At 40.9% G+C, this 19,195-nt stretch overlaps 1 protein-coding gene across 1 annotated transcript in view; it reads right to left on the reverse strand.

Annotated features, from left to right (window-relative positions):
* Positions 1-19,195, reverse strand: part of LCP1 (lymphocyte cytosolic protein 1) — a 52,350-nt gene that overhangs the window by 16,992 nt on the left and 16,163 nt on the right. The window contains exons 2-10 of the mRNA XM_036078540.2: positions 14,148-14,234; positions 13,414-13,577; positions 13,116-13,245; positions 11,193-11,325; positions 8,861-8,942; positions 7,107-7,272; positions 5,615-5,757; positions 2,820-2,915; positions 876-1,071 (exon numbers count right to left, since the gene is read on the reverse strand). Coding sequence (XP_035934433.2) covers positions 876-1,071; positions 2,820-2,915; positions 5,615-5,757; positions 7,107-7,272; positions 8,861-8,942; positions 11,193-11,325; positions 13,116-13,245; positions 13,414-13,577; positions 14,148-14,211 — 1,174 coding nt within the window. The 5' untranslated portion in view covers positions 14,212-14,234. The remainder of the gene's footprint in view (positions 1-875; positions 1,072-2,819; positions 2,916-5,614; positions 5,758-7,106; positions 7,273-8,860; positions 8,943-11,192; positions 11,326-13,115; positions 13,246-13,413; positions 13,578-14,147; positions 14,235-19,195) is intronic.

A 19,195-nucleotide genomic window follows, 5' to 3' on the forward strand; every position in this document is an offset into this window, starting at 1 on the left:
AGGAACCAAATGGGGATGTTCCAGAGGCAGCTGGAAGTGGGTGATTAGAGGGCTTGATTTATATACTTGGTAGTCAACAAAATGCCTGGACCCCTGACCACAATTTATCAAATGATACAAATGCAGCACTGTTGCAATACGGATTGAATTTTGCACTCCCAGCTCGGGTAAAGCATTGCAGGAAAAAAAAAAAAAATCAATCAATACTTTAAATCTGGATTTCTTTTCTTTGGCGATATTCATTTAGTATTAATTTTGTCTTTTTTTTTTTTTGTCTCAACATTGAGACTAATTCATGATGGAAGAAAAGAACCTGACGATAGCTACACGCTTTTCATCCAATCTTAGGGCGCTAACCCCCAAAATACAACTGTCAGGGATTCTGCCTCAAAACTTTACTCTGCCCCACCGCACCTCCCAAATCCAAATCCAAGAAACAAAACAGAAACAAACACCTCACTAAGCACCTCTCAGCATTAAGTTAAAGTATTTTTAGATGATGAGCGGCTGCAATCTCTTGTGCGAGGAATTAACACTCAGTCCATTAAGTACATAAATTAGGTTTTTGGAACTCGGGATTTATTTCACCTGATAATTAAATGCATTGTCTTCCCTAAAACATTTAATTCTGATAATGGATGAAGCTTATGTATAATGGATGTGATATAATGGTATTTGATTATTCCTGCTTGGCTGTAATTGACTTGATTAATCTATTTATTCTCTTTGTTATATACCAGAGAATTGATGACCTGTTTGCAAATCTTCCCCAGCACGTAAGGGGTTTATATCTGCTTAGCAGGTAATTTCGAACTGCCCTTGAATTAGAGTGGTGAATGCTTTTCCAAACCTCTAAGCAACAGGTTTCCAGTTACCTTCGAGAGCCCCCCAGTCGATGTCCTGGTTCTCTGGTTTGTGCAGGGCAGGGTATCTGTTAAAGAGGTTGGCAATGAAAGCCAAGTTCAACTTGGGGTTCCCTCGGACAACATCGGTGGCCGTGACAAACTGCCGGCACCCCAGCCTCTCTGCCTGCTGCAACATGCATTCCGCCCTCTGAATGTCATCCTTCTCCTGTAAGGAAGAAGGGCACGTCAAGGTTGGGTCAAGGCTGTCCACGCAGAAAGGAGGCAGGGGTAACATGAACAAGAAATGGGCATCTTACTGACACCCTCGGTGTTTAACCTCAGATCGACACTTAATCACAGCACACGATTACTTGTATTTGCCTGAACCGAAATCAGCAAGTAAGAGGTATCTCAGAAATTGAGAAATTGAGTCTCTCGTCTCTATACAGAACCATGGCAGATGAACGCTTGGTTGTCCTGTTCTCCAAGAGATTCGGTAGATTCTATAAGCTTATCATTTAAGTTGATCTTAATTATTTTCAATGATGAAGCTTCCTTTTTATTATTTCCTTATACAGACTCTGTGAGATTTCATCTACCAAAAGTGTGTGTTTATTGTCATAAATAATACTCTATTGTCAGTTCATCGAAGACATTTACACCTGTCAGTAAGAACTTCTGATTCATATAGCCACCTTTCCCACATGGAGCTGGTGTGCGTGCGACTCAAACACAATAAATGTGATCAGTTAGTCGAGCTACATATTGTCATTCATGAATCTACAGCAGCAATTTGGCTTTTGCAGACTTCAGATTGAGGGCTTGATATGTTAAAAGTCTATTCAAATAGTTCTAGACGATCTCCAGTCATTTGTAAGTAGACTCTTATGAGAACATAAAGTTTTGTTGAAATGTGGTCCACCACTCTTAAAACTCTTAAAGAGTTTATGAAACCACCAATTTTCAGAAAACAGAATTTTAAATTGTTTATTAACATAATGCTTTACTAGATGACACTGCACATTACACATTTCATGAACTTGTCATTCGGGAATGAGTTGACTTTAATATTAATTCATTGGATTTAATTCTAATGATATCAAATGAGGCCCAAGAATGAATGAGGCAACCTCTCGAGGTGAGTATTAAAGTGGTGGCAAAACCAGTTTTAACATTCAGATCCATGCTGTGCTGTTTTTAAGAACTCTCCAACCAGACACTTCTAAGAACTCACACAATTCCACCCAGTCCTTTTCTCCGATTACCTCCCCAGTGATGTAGTGAGGTCGTAGTGTGGCTGGGTGAATGTTGGAGCCGTCCTGGGTTTAAATTCTTTCTATGTCAGGTCCTGGCTCTGTGGCCTCTCTGACCTTCAGCTTTCTCAACTAGCAAATAGTTATTAACACTTAGCTTAGTGATACTTGCGAGGGTCAGAGGCCATGTATGCAATGTGCCTAACGTGGTACCTGGCACCTAGTACCAGCAGGTGGGGGTGTTGCCTCCTTATTACTACCAGAGGAAAAGGACCCCAGCCTTGGATCAAATAACTTCCAGTAATCTGTCATATTAATTAATCCCTCTGAGACTTAGTTTTTTCATTGATAAAGTGAGAATTTATTTATTTGCATAAATATCCCACCGATTTCCAGAAATAATACTCAGGCACCTAAAAATAAACATAATTAATACCTCTTGGTCCTTGAGTCTCTTAAATGATGAGACACACAGACGTGCTGAGCATGGTGTGTGGCATTTGAGTGGTATTAGTTTCTTTCCTTCCTTACTGTCTATTTTCAGATGCAATTTCCCACAATTATCATCCGAAGCCATTAACGGTTGTTAATAGTTTTAACAGGGCTTTAAGCAGACACATGCACTCATGGAACCCCAGAGTCAAGGTCACGCGGGGCCAGGGAACTGCCAACACAAAGGCAGCATCACGTTCTCTAAACACAACTTGGGACATGGCCTTACCCTTAGTCCTGACATGTCAATAACAACAGCAGGAATACCTTCTTCATCTCCTTTCGGAGCCACCTGCTCAAGCAGGTGGTAATAAGCTTTTGAGTCCTGTGAGAAATTAAGAAATTACAATTTCAAAACAGCACAGCTAATCACATACTTAGCACGACAATAATTTCCCAAAAGCAAACATATTATATTTCTTATTTGACTGTCATTCAAGAATGCAACTTAATTAACAAAGCTGGAAGCATTCACTAATTTGAATTTTCTATCTCTCTGTTTACATATCGTTATCGGACCTTCTCTTTTAAAGGAGTATAACAAACATAGGATATATACAAAAGGCAACCCAAAGAAGCAAATGCTATTTTGTTGTTCTTAGGGGAGGAAAATAATTCATTTGTAGGTATTAAATTGTATACAGGAAAATATATATACCTTTATATTGCTGCAGAAGTCAGTCAGCTAAGGTTTAATTAAAAAAAAAAAAAAGTGACAGAAAAAGGAAGCAGAAGTTTAAAGCACAGTTTAAAAATACACTTAAATGGACAGTCAGCAAAAGAAAAATAAGGACTTCAAAGACAGAAGGTTGAAGCATTAACAAGCAATCTTTACGTAAAAGGAGATATTAAGATGACAAGCACACTTAATGTTTATCAAGAAGTTGGAAAAAAATGGTTAAATTTAGTGATAGCAGCTTGGATACAGATATTGAATTCTCATGTTTTCCTAGATTTACAAATATGCTTATTGACGAAAAGAATTCACAGAATCCTAGTCTTAAAATGATAATTTATGCTCATTCAATAAAAGCACACAGATAATCAGGTAATTTATTTAAATAATTTAAAAGCATCTTAATTTCTCTTAAAGACTGAAAAATCAGCAGTTCTCTTTTTGTTTTTAAACCTGCATGGGGCCTGGGGACAGCAGAGGTAGGCTCCCCACTTGTGACATTAGAGACGTTAGAACCAGAGAAAGCCTGCCACTGACGCTGCACCTGGGGAAACCTCTTTTCATCTCTCCCTTCCACCCTCCCCTTCTCTTACTTTTTAACGTAGCTATTTTGAAGTCAGTGAAAGTTCCGTGCAGGTGTCGGGCACAAATCAAATCTGCCTACCGCGTATTACATCTGCTTAGCTTTGCTAAGTCTCCTCTCATTTTATCTGACCCTAATAAACCCTTCTCACTCGCTCCAGGGTGGGTGTTCTCCACGTTTGCAGACTTTGTGTGATTTAAGGGCACCTCCCAAAGCTGCCAGCTGCTCAGACATACGTCACGGCGCTGACCTTGGGCAGGATGCGGCTGTCTGCCCCCTGCTGACAGGCACCACCCTTGTCTATGCTCAGCTTGCCAGCTCCTATGGTTATTATTCTAAAGAACACAGCTTTTTAGTGATGAGAAATCAGATAAATTTATGGCTCAGACGAAGCAGCCTAATTTTGGCTGAAAAGCTTGAAAATTTTGGCTGAAACAGGTGTAGAGCTTAACTGGTGAGCACCAAGGAAGATAACGCTGCTCTCCAGCTCCTGTTAAATCCCCACTTGGTTGGTGGTGCCAGGCCATCAATAACCAGTGAAAGTGGTGTAGTTAGAAAAATGCATTTGGCATTATTAACTTAGGTGCTAAGGAATGGGGGACTTTCCATCTAGAAGCTTCCGTCTAACCAGCACCATGCCTGGCAGCCATTGTGTCCATGGCAGGGGGAAGCTGTCACTCAAAGGAATATAAGCCTGGGTGACTCTTGGTGAATCTTGTGACCCTTCCTCTGACTCATTCTCTTTGGAGAAGATTTCTTTTTAACTTTTGAGAAAGTGGAGACTGAAAAGGTTTTCTCGTGCTGCATCCCAGCATCTCACACCGCTCCTTAAGCTCCTTCTGTCTTGGCCCATCTGTCCTTAGTGCCAACAGCTGTCTTTCACCCTGACACGGAACTTTTCACCAACTGGAAAACCACAGGGCACGCTTCCCTCAGCCTTTCCCCCTTTGGATCTCTGCTGTAGGGCTGCCTGCCCTTCTACCTGCCCTGGGGGGCATTCTCATTGCAGACGGTTTCCAGAATCATTATCTTTTAAAAACCACTCTGGTTTCTACAAATGAATACCTTTCGAGAAATTCACCGGTTGTTTTAGACAGGCAGTATGTATGGTGCTCAAGGACGGGGACCTTGGAGGCTGACTGCTGGGTTTGAATTCCGACCCCGTTCCCCAGCTACGTGAACCTGAACAAATTACTTAAATTCCCCTTCTACCTCAGTTTCCTTATCTGTAAAATGAGAAAGTAATAACCTTTACCGCAAAGGTTAATCGTGAGGATTAAATGAGCCAATACGCATAGAGAGCAGGTAGGACAGTGTCTGGGATGCAGCAGACGCCGTGTTTGGTGTTCTTAGTGTCCTCAGAAGAGGAATCCTCATTGAATTTTTTTAAAGGATTCCCATCCGATGCTCCCAACAGATGCTCCCTGATTTTTGATAAAATCAGAAGGACATCACCAGTCCTACACACACTCTTCCTTGAAAAGCAGTCTGACCTCCTGCCCTTCCTCCCTCTACTTGCTGACGCTGTCACTCCAGGGGAGGCCCATCTCCCTTTGATGTTGCGGCCTCGCTAGGACTTTGGACAGATCTAGAGGGGGGCCCTTGAGAGGAGCGAGCAGCTCCCACGGCACCAGCCGCACCCCCACCCCCGCCAACGAACTCTAGCGCCTCTGAAGTGCTGGAGCCGAGTCTGTCTTTTCTCCACAAATGCCCCAGTTCCCGCTCTCTGCTGCAGGTCGTCCTGTTCAGAGCACACTCCTCCTACCTTGATGTCAGTACTGAAGTTGCTGAGCCTGTTACAGCCTGCGTTCTCCAGGTGGTAGTTAGCCCACCTCAGCAGGAGCTCCTCAGGGGAGAGTTTCATCAAGTCCTCCAGACTCTCCCCTTCTCTCAAAAGAGCAATCAGAGCTGAAGAAGGACAAAAGCCGAAGAAAAATAAATACAGGGGATATCTGAAGGGATTAGTTAGAACTTCCGTTGAGCTCTGCTGGAAAGCTGACCGAGCAATGTTGTTTCTCTGGGGTAAGGGGACCTACAGCCTCTCCCATGGACCAAACACTTTATTATCATTCCCTAAAAAGGAAGGCAAGGTTTTGAGAGCTTATCTATTATCCTCATTTTTCAGGTGGGGAAGACATGTCACCAGTGAATCTCAGTGCTATGCCTAAGAAGACCATGGCCATGGAAGAGCCACAGAAATAACCAAGACTATCAGGCTCAGAAGGCTCCGCCGGGTCTGTCAGACCACATTTTACGATACGACAACAGTTCTGCTTTCAAGAGATCAATTTTGTAATAATGACAATTGTCTTCTTGTCTACTCCCAGAGGTGTTTTATATTTCAAATGCTTACTTGCATAATTACAGCATCTCAAAAACTGTAATCAACTCTTTCCTCTATTTTTCCCAGCTGAATAAATATGTTTTGCTCAGCTAGAAGGTTTAAATTTAGTTGCAGTCATAATTTGTAAATCAGTATTCTTTCTCATGGGTTCTAAGTTTCCTATTTGCTTTTTCTCCTCTATATTATGTTTAATATATATTCGGTTTAAAAATGGCAACCCAGGGTTTTTTGCTGGTTATTGTGATTTGGAGATATAAATTAAAAAGTATGTATAACTAAAGATTAGAATTTGGCTACAGATTTCATAGGGCTCTGTCCTGGAAAGCTAAAAGGTAACCCTGTTTTTTTATGATTCTTATCACGATCTACTTCTTTTATCTAAACAACAGGGCTGTAATTGTTTAAATGCAGATAGAATGGGGAGAGCAGACGGAGTAAGATTGACAGCTACAATATTTAGTTGCGAACTTTGAAACCCTACATGTAATCTTCCATAGTCTTGGTAAGAAATAGATCAACTTTCTCCTAATCTGGTGCTATCACTTTGGTATATGAATGTGAACCGCTTCATCAAATACAAGTTAAAAAGGAGTCTATTTGTTACAAAGTATCTAGAAGCAAAGTGAACCCAGAAAAGCCCTTGAGGTTGGATCCCAGACAGCCAGGACTGAGCTCTAGGTTCTAAGTAAGCGTTATGATTAGTCTGTGGTCTTAAAAAGGTTTTGTTCTGTCATTTAAAAAAGTCTGGTCAGTGTGGATAGAAACCATTAATGCAATGGATTCGATGTAACTATAGTTTTCAAAAATTGAGGATTCTGAGCTTGACTATTCTGACATCTTCCCCCTACAGCCCCCAACACATGCATTAATAAAAAGCCAGGCCACTAATAACAACTTGTGGCTTTGCTCATACCTTCATTTCTACTGAGTTCGATGTCAGCAAACAATCCAATCTTGATGACTTGCCACAAAAGTCCCAGGACCAGGTAAGGCTTCCCCTCCTTTAAGTCCTCAGCCCCAATGTTAACCACATGGCATCCAATGGCTGAGGCAGAATTCAGAGCCAGGTTCAAATTCTCCTGAGGTAGAAAAAGTGTACAAACATTGTTTTTAACTTTGCAGATGTCAAACAATGATTCCTGGATGACAACAATGCTTTGCTTCTGGAAAGTTCACAGGTCTAGAGGCATGGTCTTCACTAAATTTTAACACTGAGAGAAAGCAGTGAGTAACAACTGAAAGAAAAACATCTGGTCACCCAGATACTGGGCTTATTCCTGTTCACTCAAACTGGCACCTTGAGTCGATAGTCCATCCTGGCCCGGATCAAACTAACGAGTCTTACAGTTTTCCACTTTGCCCTGTGATGGAGCCGACACACTCAACATCCCCACTGGCCAGACATAAAGGGGTACCTTTGAGGGTAGTCATTGTCTTGCCATTGGTGATCGTTAACAGCACAATTGTTGATATAAATCAAGGTCATAAAAAAGAGTAACAAAATAGCTTTTTGACTTTCAGACTGGGTATTAAGAGAATGAAAAATACACAAATCAAATTCCTAGAAAAGATAGAGTGGTTTTTACTGAGATAATTTATTGAGTATCCAGAATATCTAGGGGCCTTAAGTATATACACACCTACACACACATGCACACACGCACATACATACATGTTCTTATCACTAATAACAATGTATATAATGTGTATACAACTCATACACAGTTGGAACAGAAACAATGCCATTTTCAGTCTAGAATCTATATACTGTTCTTGGGTCCACAAAGGAGAAGATACTAGAGGCAGCGACGTATAGAAGTTGTGTTTATGACACATTAAAAACAAAAGACAGGCCACCAGTGAATTGGAAAGAGGACTATCAGACAGCTGGGTTTTTACCCGAGTGTAGAGCTCAAATGATGAACAAAAAATATCGTTTCTATTCATGGCTGATATTAAAATTCAACATCAAGATTAAATTTACCATTAAGTGCATTCATATAGGTTTAATCACTGTTCTCACATTGGTTACTGCTTCCGTTTTAAAAATACACAGCACTGCTTACAATCAAACAGCATAACATACTGTTCATGACTTAAGGAGTAAGACATGCTTTCTGAGCAAGAGAATTGCAATAGTGTTGAAACACTGGAACGTAACACAGAAATACGGCTAACTTACTATTGGTTACTGTTCCCGTTAATCAACAAATTGAAGGCATAAGACCAAGTTATATTTGGTGGCTGTAGCCAATACCACTGTTAGGCTGCCGGAGGACTTCCCCTTTGTTGCCCCCTCACTTCTTAGAAAGGCTTATCTTTTCAGTTAACATGCTGTGGATTTGGCATCAGCTCAAAGATAAATTGCTAGGGAAAGTGGAGTTAAAAACTTTAGCCCATGTGAATTTTATTCCTAAGGGGCCCAAACAAAGAATGCCCCCCAACTACTAACACCCCACCAACATTCCCCCTCCCAGGTTCCCTGTTATATTATTAAAGAAAAAACAAAACTGTCTCCCTCTGTCCCCACGAGTCGTGACGAACCACCGGCTGCAGAGCTGGGTTTGGGAATAGCGCCCGAGTACCTGGAAAAGGCTGGCTCTGCATTTCCAGGGCTCATTCATTCCAAGCACAATCTTACAGTTTGGCAACAGAGAGAAGACATACCTGAATGGTGAAGGGGGTGAGTTTCTTTTTGTTGATTGTCCTTTCATCAATTGTGTCTGGCACTGATAGGTTGATCATTTTACTGAAAAAAGAAACAATTACATTAAAGAAAGCTGGCTTCTGAATAACAGAGTCCAGTGACATGGAATTTAAATTCTAGCAATACCATCAGCAAAGACGACAGCAATATAATCTGTGTGATCCAGTGTTTAGATATAAAATCAGTTATGCAATTTTGATTAGATTAAAACTCTATGGGAAAGGTCAAGGTTCCTGAAATCATACTAATATACTGAGGCAGGAAATAAAGATCCCACTTTATTCATGCACCTAAGAAGCTGCAAAATCATCCTGGTATCCTCAGCATATTAGGAAATTCTGGGTAGAGAGCCAAGGCAAATCCTCCATAAGTACTTTACTTTCTCAGCTGTGAAAATTGTACATAAATGACTATATATACACTATGTAAGTGACCACCTGTACACTTCTGAGCTTATATAATGTCTAAATTTCTGACACCTGGTAGAACGCTATACTTTTAACTAAGTGGATGATAAAATGTTTTATATCCTGCTATAGTCACTGTTGTATCAGTACTTGAGAAATTTCACCCACTTAAGTGTCTCTAATACATTGATCAGATATCTAAGGTAAGCAATTATTATTTGTAAAAAACTGCTTTTATTCATTTAGCACTGGTTTAACCTCCAATGGGGCATAGAAAATAAATCTCCTTAGATCACCTCCATCTTATTTAAAGAAAGGAAGTTGAAAAAGCAAATCCAAAGGAACAACAACAAATTCAAAGAATAGTAAACTTGACTGTGGCTATTTGTTTTTTAATGAGAAATCGGCATTAACATTTTTTCCTAACAATTTTTAAGCAACTACCTTTTCTGTGGTGTTCTTTAAAGATGTATTTCTATAACTTTGTCATGTGTGTGTATGTGTGTGTGTGTGTGTGTGTGTGTGTGTTTAACATATATTTAAATGAAAGGCACTTTATTGCAATTCAGGCAAAACAAACTCTTAAGTCATTATTTGAAAAATCTGAAACTGTTGGTGAACTAGAAGCTGTGGGAGCTGGTAGGAGGGAGGGGTGACTTTAGAAAGCAGAAGGTAACCTTGCTCTTGAAAAGCTTATGGTGCAATTATAGACACAAAATATATGGATATGAAAAGTTACCTAACGGTCCAAAAGAAGAGCATTATAATGGCTCCCAAAGTACTACAAATATGTGCTTTGAGAATCCAGTGCAGGGAGAGACCCTGGGGAACTGGAATAGACCAGAAACTGTTAGGGTAAATGATTTCTATAGGAGGAGAGGATGTGGAAGAGTATTCTTAAAAAGAAGGAGAAGGCAAAGCCACAGTTGCAGTTATGAGCAGGATGTGTGTGGGGAAGAATAAGTGTGGTTGCTGATGCATTCAGTTATTCACGCAGCCATTCACTCAGTAGCCTGGGCTGGGTACCTGAGTCATGGGGCTCCTGGGAGGTAAAACTAGAAGGAGACTGAGGGAAGATGATGCAGTGCGTTGGATGCCAACCTAAGGAACTTGATCCCGAGGCTACATTTTTTATGTCTTTTTTTTTTTTTTAGTTGACAGTTTTTAAAATGAAATCTCAAGGTGAACTCTAATAAATAAAATACCAAAAGCAGAATTGTTCTGCTCAGAGCAGGGAAGAAGGGGTTCTACGTCTTATCTACCCATCCTTCCCTCCAACTCCTGTGCCCACCTGAGAGTGAGCATTTCAAGCCTCTTCACTAACACCATGTCTGACAGTGGTCTCAGAAGCTGCTAAAAGCAAGAGCTACAGAAGCATTTCAAAGACACCATCATGACTATTGTGTGTTGAGGTCTTCTGCAGACCAAAAATCTTCCTCTTTTTCCAGGTGTCCTCAGCATCTGAAGTGCATGTTTGTATGTACCACTCAAAAGGCCCTTTGCTGAAGGACTTGCATTGGGTTTCTTCAATTATCATGCTGCTATCATCAATCTATCTATTTTCACGGTAGGTCATGTTCAGATGAAGCCAAGTGGCATATATTCCAAAAAGAATTGCTTTGGGCCTTGTATTATTGCATCTTTATCTGTATTTATTTGTCTCTATGCTGCACATCCCTCTCCTCCAACCAAGCAATAATAGTTTTACATTTCTCATTAGAAGTTGCTTTTGAAATTAGTTTGCTTTCCAAGGACCTGCCAAGTAAAAGTCCAGAAAGCAGTTTGGGTCCAGCTGAGCACAAAGTCAGTTGGCCTAGGATGAATTGTTGGTATTCCCGAAAATCCCAGGAAAACCTCTGGAAACCAAGAAGGAAGTGTTATTTACCAAAGGACAATGCCATCCCCAACAGCACTGAAGAGATCATTTGTGTTTGGATTCATTGGAATAACATGTCGACAGTCCGGGTCATTCTCCAGGGCTTTGTTTATCCAGTTGACAAAGGCATACTTCTCTTCCTCTGCAAGTAAATGATAAAAATGACTTACTTGCAAAGTGAAAATCTGACATAAACAAAATTATACACATGGATCTCAGACTGTCATGCCCAGGGGTGACATTGAGATATTATCTGGTCCCTTATCCTATCATCTCACATTTTTTGACATTAAAAAAAAAAACCCTCAGATGACTTCGGGAATAGGCACAGAATCTCTGTTCACTCCAAGTCATAAAATATATGGCAGGCAGATTTAGAAATTATATATATAATATGTAACTATCATATATGACTATATATATAATATGTAACTATCATATATGACTATATATATAAATAATAAAGATACATTTTATTTATATTTAGATACAATTTAAATATGAATGTGATCTCATGCTTATAGGATAAAACTCAGGCTGTCTTTAGCCCAGCCAATTTATTTTTTATTTTTAAAGATTTTATTTATTTATTTGACAGAGAAGGAGAGAGAGAGCACACAAGCAGAGGCAGAGGGAAAGGGAGAAGCAGACTCCCCACCGAGCAGGAAGCCCGATGCGGGACTCGATTCCAGGACCCTGGGATCATGACCTGAGCCGAAGGCAGACGCTTAACAACTGAGCCACCCGGGCGCCCCAAGCCCAGCCAATTTAAATGTGAGATGATCACAGATAATCCCTGTAATAACTTTGAGCTTCTTTATACAATCATAATGAAATTGCTATGAAATAAAATCTTTTTGATATAATCTTTCTTTCCTATCAGTAAAGCTGCCAGAAGTTGATTTTGGAAGTTTTAATAAAACCTCAAGTTATGCCTTACAGCCCAGCACCGTGTTTCCCAAATTGTGTGTCACTGAAAACAATAGGGTCCCTCAGAAGAATCCTGAGTCACAAAAGTTTGAGAAGCACCGCAGCAGCACATCACTGTCTTGAAGATTCATCATACATATTTATATAATTTCTGTCTTTACTTTAAAAGTAAAAGGTTAGGGCACCTGGGTGGCTCAGTCGTTAAGCATCTGCCTTCGGCTCAAGTCATGATCCCAGGGTCCTGGGATCGAGCCCCGCATCGGGCTCCCTGCTCAGCGGGAAGCCTGCTTCTCCCTCTCCCACTCCCCCTGCTTGTGTTCCTGCTCTCGCTATGTCTCTCTCTGTCAAATAAATAAAAAATAAAATCTTTAAAAAAAAAAAAAAGTAAAAGGTTAAACAGTGTCTCCACAATCACAGACTGTACTTAATCATGAATTTACCTTTAAGATCAGTTAATGTTTTGAAGACCTCAGCTTGGGATTTGTTGGATTACCGTCCTGTTTGAACTTTTAGTTTCCGTTAAGGCTGTTGGATGCCAGCCTTCAGAAGAAATATACAACTTCCTTCCAAATCAGTGAAAACACAATTTTTTTTTTTTTTTGACCAATCAGCAGGCATTGAGAATTATTACGAAGTTTAGAGGAGACAGAAGCCTGAGTAGTTCATTTTATCCATAAGATTTAACAAAGGAGTTCTGGCAGCCTTGGTGTATTTTTTAAATGCTATTTAGATTATTTGGTATTGGACTCTACCTAGGATTAGGATTGCTCCTCCTACCTTATGTCCTTGGAACTGACCCACCAACCACAGGACAACGGGCAGTAGTCAATAAACTTGTGTTGGCTTGTTTGTACCCCTTAGGTTTGAATACCAGGTTTAGACTCTGTAATGCCAGGAAGGCACAGATCCTTTCCATATGGCCCCCTTTCCCACTACCCTGCCAGTCTCCCCTCATGCCGGCCCCCACCCCACTTCCACCGCGCACCCACTGGGACATCCTACCTGAATAGGAGTGCTGGGTGCCGACACTAGACTGCTCCGAAGTACCACCAATTGCACAGATCCCTTCCTTCTTGTTGATTGCCTTTCTAAAGGTCTTGGCAACCTCTGTGCTTTTTAGGCCATGAAAAACCTGTCAGAATGTAATGTACCTTTAGAAACCCAATCTGTGATCAAGAAAACCACAAAGGGAAGAATATGTAATGGTGAATCAAGGAGGGTGGGAATGTATTTCTGGATATTTTTCAAATTAAAGCCCCAGGTTTCAAATGCATCTCCTTGTATTCTGCATCATACTCACCTTGATAAACTCATCAAAGCTGATCCTCCCATCCTGGTCTAGATCGCCTGTAGCCATCAGGTTTTCTGTGATTTCTCTCACTCTGTACCCAGGCAGAGGCAAGCAAGCAGCCTTGAACAAGTCATTCAACTCGTTGCAGCTGATGTACCCATTGCCGTCGGTATCTGCAAAGCAAGCAGCCACCTGAAGTCTCAGGGCAATTCGGGTAACAGGATGAAGAGGTGAGGGAAGGTGAGTGTGCTGGAGAGGCAATCACTTAGGGGCTGTAGCCCGACCCCATGCAAGAGCCAGAGTCTCACGAGGGGCCTGTTTCTATGAGAGATGGACATTAGTGTCACTTCCAACATCCACGAGTCATCATGTCACAACAGAGGTTCTGGAAGCAGGAGCTGAAGAGATTTATAGGAACAGATGGGAAAATAAATCACAAGCTTAGAGATATAAAGAAAAACTACGGAATTGTAGAAAAACAAAGGAAACCAAAGAAAACAGACAAGATAAAAATAGGAGAAAAGCTGCAGGTGTGAAAGTGTTCATTCCATGTTTTGATAGAGAAAGAAGTAATTTTCCTAAAGTGAACCTTTCAAAATTAAGTTCCCCCAGCTCCTCTGGCCAATACCACTGTATTCCTTTCACTTGTACCATTTTGCTTATAGTACCATTTCATCGAATCTGTCCTGAAGCTACTCAGTAAAGAGGAGAATTATGTGACTTGAGCTGCCTGGTCTACTCACCAACTTTGGCAAAAGCTTCTCTGAGCTCCATCATTTCTTCATCGGACACTGATCCTCTCGCCATTTTTATTGCTTTAGGCAACAGATCTGCAGAAGGAAAAGAACAGAAGGAATGACTTCTGTGCATCTTAATTCTTAAAGTACCACATTAGGCAGCAGTCTCCATTTATTAAATGAAGAAATATCCCTCTGCATCCCTCATGATTTATAACTATCTTTCCAATATGTAAGAAATCGCCTTATGCTTAACCCTCCATGTGGTGGCCTCCAATTGGCTCTCACCACTTTCTCCTCTCCCTGTGTGTACAGACCACTCCTCACATCAGGAGGTGGGGCTGATTTCTCTCCCCCTTGAATCTGGGCTGATCCTGCATCTGCTTTGACTACTGAGAAGGCAGTAGAAGCCATGTCTGGGACTGGAATCTTCTGGCGCCTTCCTTTTGGAATGCCCGTTCTTAGGATGTTCCCTCTTGGAAACCAAGTGCCATGCTGTGAGACGTCCAAGCCACATGAAGAAGCCGATGACTGGGCACTTTGGTTAACAGTCCCTGCTGGGCTCCCAGCTGACAGTCGGCATCGACTGCCATGCACTGCAGTAGGGCCACTGGAGATGTTCCCGCTGATTTGAGACCCTGGATGTCCACAGTCCCAGTCAAATCGCACGGAGCAGAAAAATCACCCAGCTGTGCCCAGTCAACAGAATCAAGAGACACGATAAAATGATTGTTGCTTTAAATCACCAAGTCTTGGAGTGGTGTGTTACATGGTAATATACAACCATAACACTTAACTTTTACATAAATGTCTTTTTTAGAGATGATGTCATGTCACATCACATCTGTTGGCCAAGCCAACAGATAACTTTTATAACTTCAAAGGGAGTTTTCAAAGTTCTCTAAATATTTAGAGAAGGAGGAAGGGAACCTTACCCTCTAATAATTCATATATGGGAATCTGAGGGACTTTTGAAGTGTTCTTTTTTCAGAAAGGCTCGTCTTGCTGAGAAACCTAAGGCTAGTGCTGGAGTTATTCATTCTCCTTTCCCTGAGCTTTATTGCTGCCCTCTAGTGGGTAGAAAGACAATGAAACAGAAAACATATTCTCCATGCCCCTAGCTAATTTCACACCAGAATATTTCAAATTGGAGTTCCACTAAAGCTTGCTGGATTTCCTGGTGGGGAAGGAATGAGTGAGTGGGGTGGGAGTGTGGATGATGGGGTATTTTTACATGGAATTATAATTTGAGCATTTTAGTGAAGTTATTGATTTTTTAAAAATATCTTATATTTGTTGCAGGATATCGTTTTAAATGAATTTCCTTTTCTGTACATTCACAGCATTCTCTAGTCTGTGCTTGTTCTCAGTGGCAACCAACAACCACAGAAAAACAACAGTTTTAACACTTCCACCCATAGGCCAAAAATGCCTTATGCTCAACTCTGCAAAGCCACATCTATTATCCACCAACTGACTATTTTGTCATGTACGTAGAGCAGTGGCTTCAAACTTTTGTTTCCCTCCAAATCCTTTGTTACCAGAAGCTTTATGTAGAACATAAAAGCGAACAAATAAAAAGAACAACTCTGAGAGGCTTTGGTTGAAAAATCCCAAATGTCCCCCTGCCGCCACTAGCCCACTTCCTGTCACCTTATGTACCTGGAGGAACTCAAGGGAGCATGATTTGAAAGTCACAGAATTAGATATTGTTGCTATTTCAATTCCTCTACCAATATGTTTTATTATCCATAAAAACTTTATTATTTACCTTATGTATCTAAAAAGTTTCACTGGTTCTCTGAAGGAAGGTAAAACTGTGTAGAACTTAACCATACAAGCAAACATGAGTTACACAGCACAGTGACCCTCAGGACAGGCAATGGCTAGCTGACTTTCTTGCCATCTTCACTCCCTTTCCTTTTTTTGTCTGCCTTTCTCTGTCTCCTTCCTCCCTTTTTTCTTTTTTTCATCCTTTCCTTCCATCCATCCTTCCTTCCTCCCCAACCCCCACCAAGCCTTGTCCCCAAAACAATTTGAGCCAGGTTACAAAATTACATCCAAACCTAAGAATTAAACGAATAAAATCATACAATTGTTTTTTTGTTTTTTTAATATAACTTTTTAAAAAAGATTTTATTTATTTGAGAGAGTGAGAGAGACAGGGAAAGAGAGAAAGCACGAGCAGGGGGGAGGGGTAGAGGGAGAAGCAGGTTCCCCACTGAGCAGGGAGCTCCCGATGCCGGGCTCGATGCTGGGATCATGACCTGAGCCGAAGGCAGATGCTTAACTGACTGACCCATTCAGGTGCCCCCAAATCATGCAATTGTTAAGGAGAAATAAACATGGGCAAAATAAGATAATGGCAGGGAGGAGCTTTACGCCTCCAAATCCAGAGTTAAGACTGCACATTTTGCTAGAAGGAGGCTGAAAATCTAGCTCCAAGTTCTCTAGAAGCTAATGCAAAAAGGAAAATGTCATCAGTTACATAATTCACTCTATCTATATAAGCCAAAGAAACCAATTTTTTTAGGGCTACAGAACCGAGGTCTGATGGCAATCCCTTCACCCAGGCCTCAAGGAGAGGACACTTGTGGGATGCAGTAAACACAAGCTTTGTGTTTATTATAATGTCTCTCAATGAAATCTGATGGCATAAATATATGTATTCCCATTTTGTAGAACAGGAAACAGAAGCTCAGAGAAGTTAGGACACATATCTCAGATCACACAGCCAAGGAGAAGAGCAGCCAGGATTCCAATTCTCAAATCTTTTCTCTTCACTCACGCTATCTATTCAGGTTCAATGCCTTTACACTTGTGTTAGATATTCATTTTGTCCACTCATTCGCTCACTTAGCAATTATTCATTAGTCGTCTAATATGTATACTCCATGGGAGATTTAAAAAACTATAACAGAGAGCCTACCTAGGTGTTCTAGCTTAGGAAGATCATGCTTTCACGTGTTAGGAAAGCAAGTCTTCTGGGTTAAGAAATTAGTACATTAACTTTGTACCCTTTACTAGATCCTTGTGACTAATTTGGCCAGGCTCTCCCTTATGCCTTTACAAATATTCCCTATAGACATGAAGGGAAGGCTCTCCTCCATCCTACTTTAGCAAGATCTTTGATAAAATCTGGTCTAAAGCCACTTAACACTTCTTCATTCATGGATGTTCATGGGATTATGAGAGAAATTCATTCATTACAAATATTTTCTGAATGTCTACTATAAGCCAGGTACTGCCCCTCATTTCAGGCAAGGGACATCTACATTGACCTAGTTACCCTGAAAGCATGAAGCAATGTTAAAGGTAAGGAGAATGAATGGGATCTCTGAGCCTTCTGAGCCTAAACTTAGCCCTATCCTTTGACGTAGAGTTTTAGGTTGTAGAGCATGGTAAGAGACCGGTGAAAAACACAAGTAAAGGTAAAAAAGGAGATGACATTTTAAGGGTCAAGAGTGGGACCAAAGAAGAAACAAAAGAGTTATAATATTAGGTGAGAAAGAAAATCTAAAGATCATGGTACAATGAAAAAGTAGAGAAATGTTTTAGCATAGAAATTGCATGGCCCATTCAAATTAAAGACCTAGAAAGGGGGGTAAAAAAGCATTATTTTAAAACCATGTGATTTTTAAACCATGGCAAGTAGGTCAAGATGATAAACATGAGCATCTGGAGAACTGTATTTTTCTAAGAGATTTATAAATGGGGAAGATCAACTTGGAGAAGCCATATAGTCTGACAGTCGTCACATTTTAAAAATCCAAAATCCTTCAGTGGTTAAAAGCTAAAGGAAAATTTATTTGAAAGGGTGAATTGGATGGGGCGCCTGAGTGGCTCAGTTAGTTAAGCATCCAACTCTTGGTTTCACCTCAGGTCATGACCTCAGGGGTCGTGTGAGATGGAGCCCTGCATTGAGCCCCATGCAGTGGGCCTCCACGCTTAGTGGGGAGTCTGATTGACCTTCTTTCCCTCCCTCTGCCCTCCTTGCATCTTTAAATAGATTCACACATATATACAAACTTTAAAAAGGTGAATTGGAGAAGGAATAGTCAACAGCCCAAGTTACTGTGCTACTGTGTTGTTTTGGGGTGCAAGCATGAATATCTGGAGAGGGTCTCATTTACTATGAGAATGAGCAGTAAGTCCTGGAAACACAAGCCAACTTTTAGAGGCAGAAGGAACTTAAAGAAATAATTGATTACAACTCCTTCATTTTATAGATAAGAAAACTAAAGTTTTCATGAGATGAAACGCTTTGTCTATGTACATGTTCTCGAAGCAAGGCTGGAGTTTTAAATGTAGTTGCTGGTGAGCAGAGCAGGAAGAGGGTGGAGGTACCCTTAACAGGGCCATTAAGGTCCATAACTGAGAAGAGACCCTTTAACTAATTGAACCGAACACGCAAATGGCAGCATGTTCACAAAACAGAGAAGCGGGAAGAGGAGGGAATTAAAAACATGCAGATCAGAGTTTCTAAGAAGGGTATTGCTGGGGTTAGAATCAACTATTAGGTACTTTACACAGTCTATTAATGTGTTTTTCTGGAAAAAACATACCCACTTCATGCCCATTCGAAGGTACGGGTTATAGTAATGGTAGTCAGATTCATAAGGATAGTAAGTTAGGGTTTCAGTTTGCAAATTACTGGCACCACGTTGGTGGCAGTCTCTAGAGAGCTTGCTGCAGTAATGGGATGTGCTGAGCCGTTTGGAGCCTAAAGAAGTGGCTGAGGAAGGCATGTTCGTTCCTGGTTCCACTCTACCGCTCCTGCGTTAACTGCGGTCCCCTTTTGTTTTTCCCAGTTTTACTGAGAAATCATTGACATGGATCACTGTGTAAGTTTAAGGTGTACAGCATGATAGTTTGATTTACGTATGATCAGAAGAGGTTCGGCTAACATCCATCTTCTCCTACAGATACAATAAAAAGAGAAGAAAGAAGAATAAAGGGACTCTTTTTTCTTCTTGTGGTGACAACTCTTAGGATTTGCTCTCAGCAGTTCTCCTATATACCACACAGCGGTGCCAGCCATGTGCATGGCATCC

This window comes from Halichoerus grypus, chromosome 4 (assembly GCF_964656455.1).
Source record: "Halichoerus grypus chromosome 4, mHalGry1.hap1.1, whole genome shotgun sequence".
NCBI lineage: Eukaryota > Metazoa > Chordata > Mammalia > Carnivora > Phocidae > Halichoerus > Halichoerus grypus.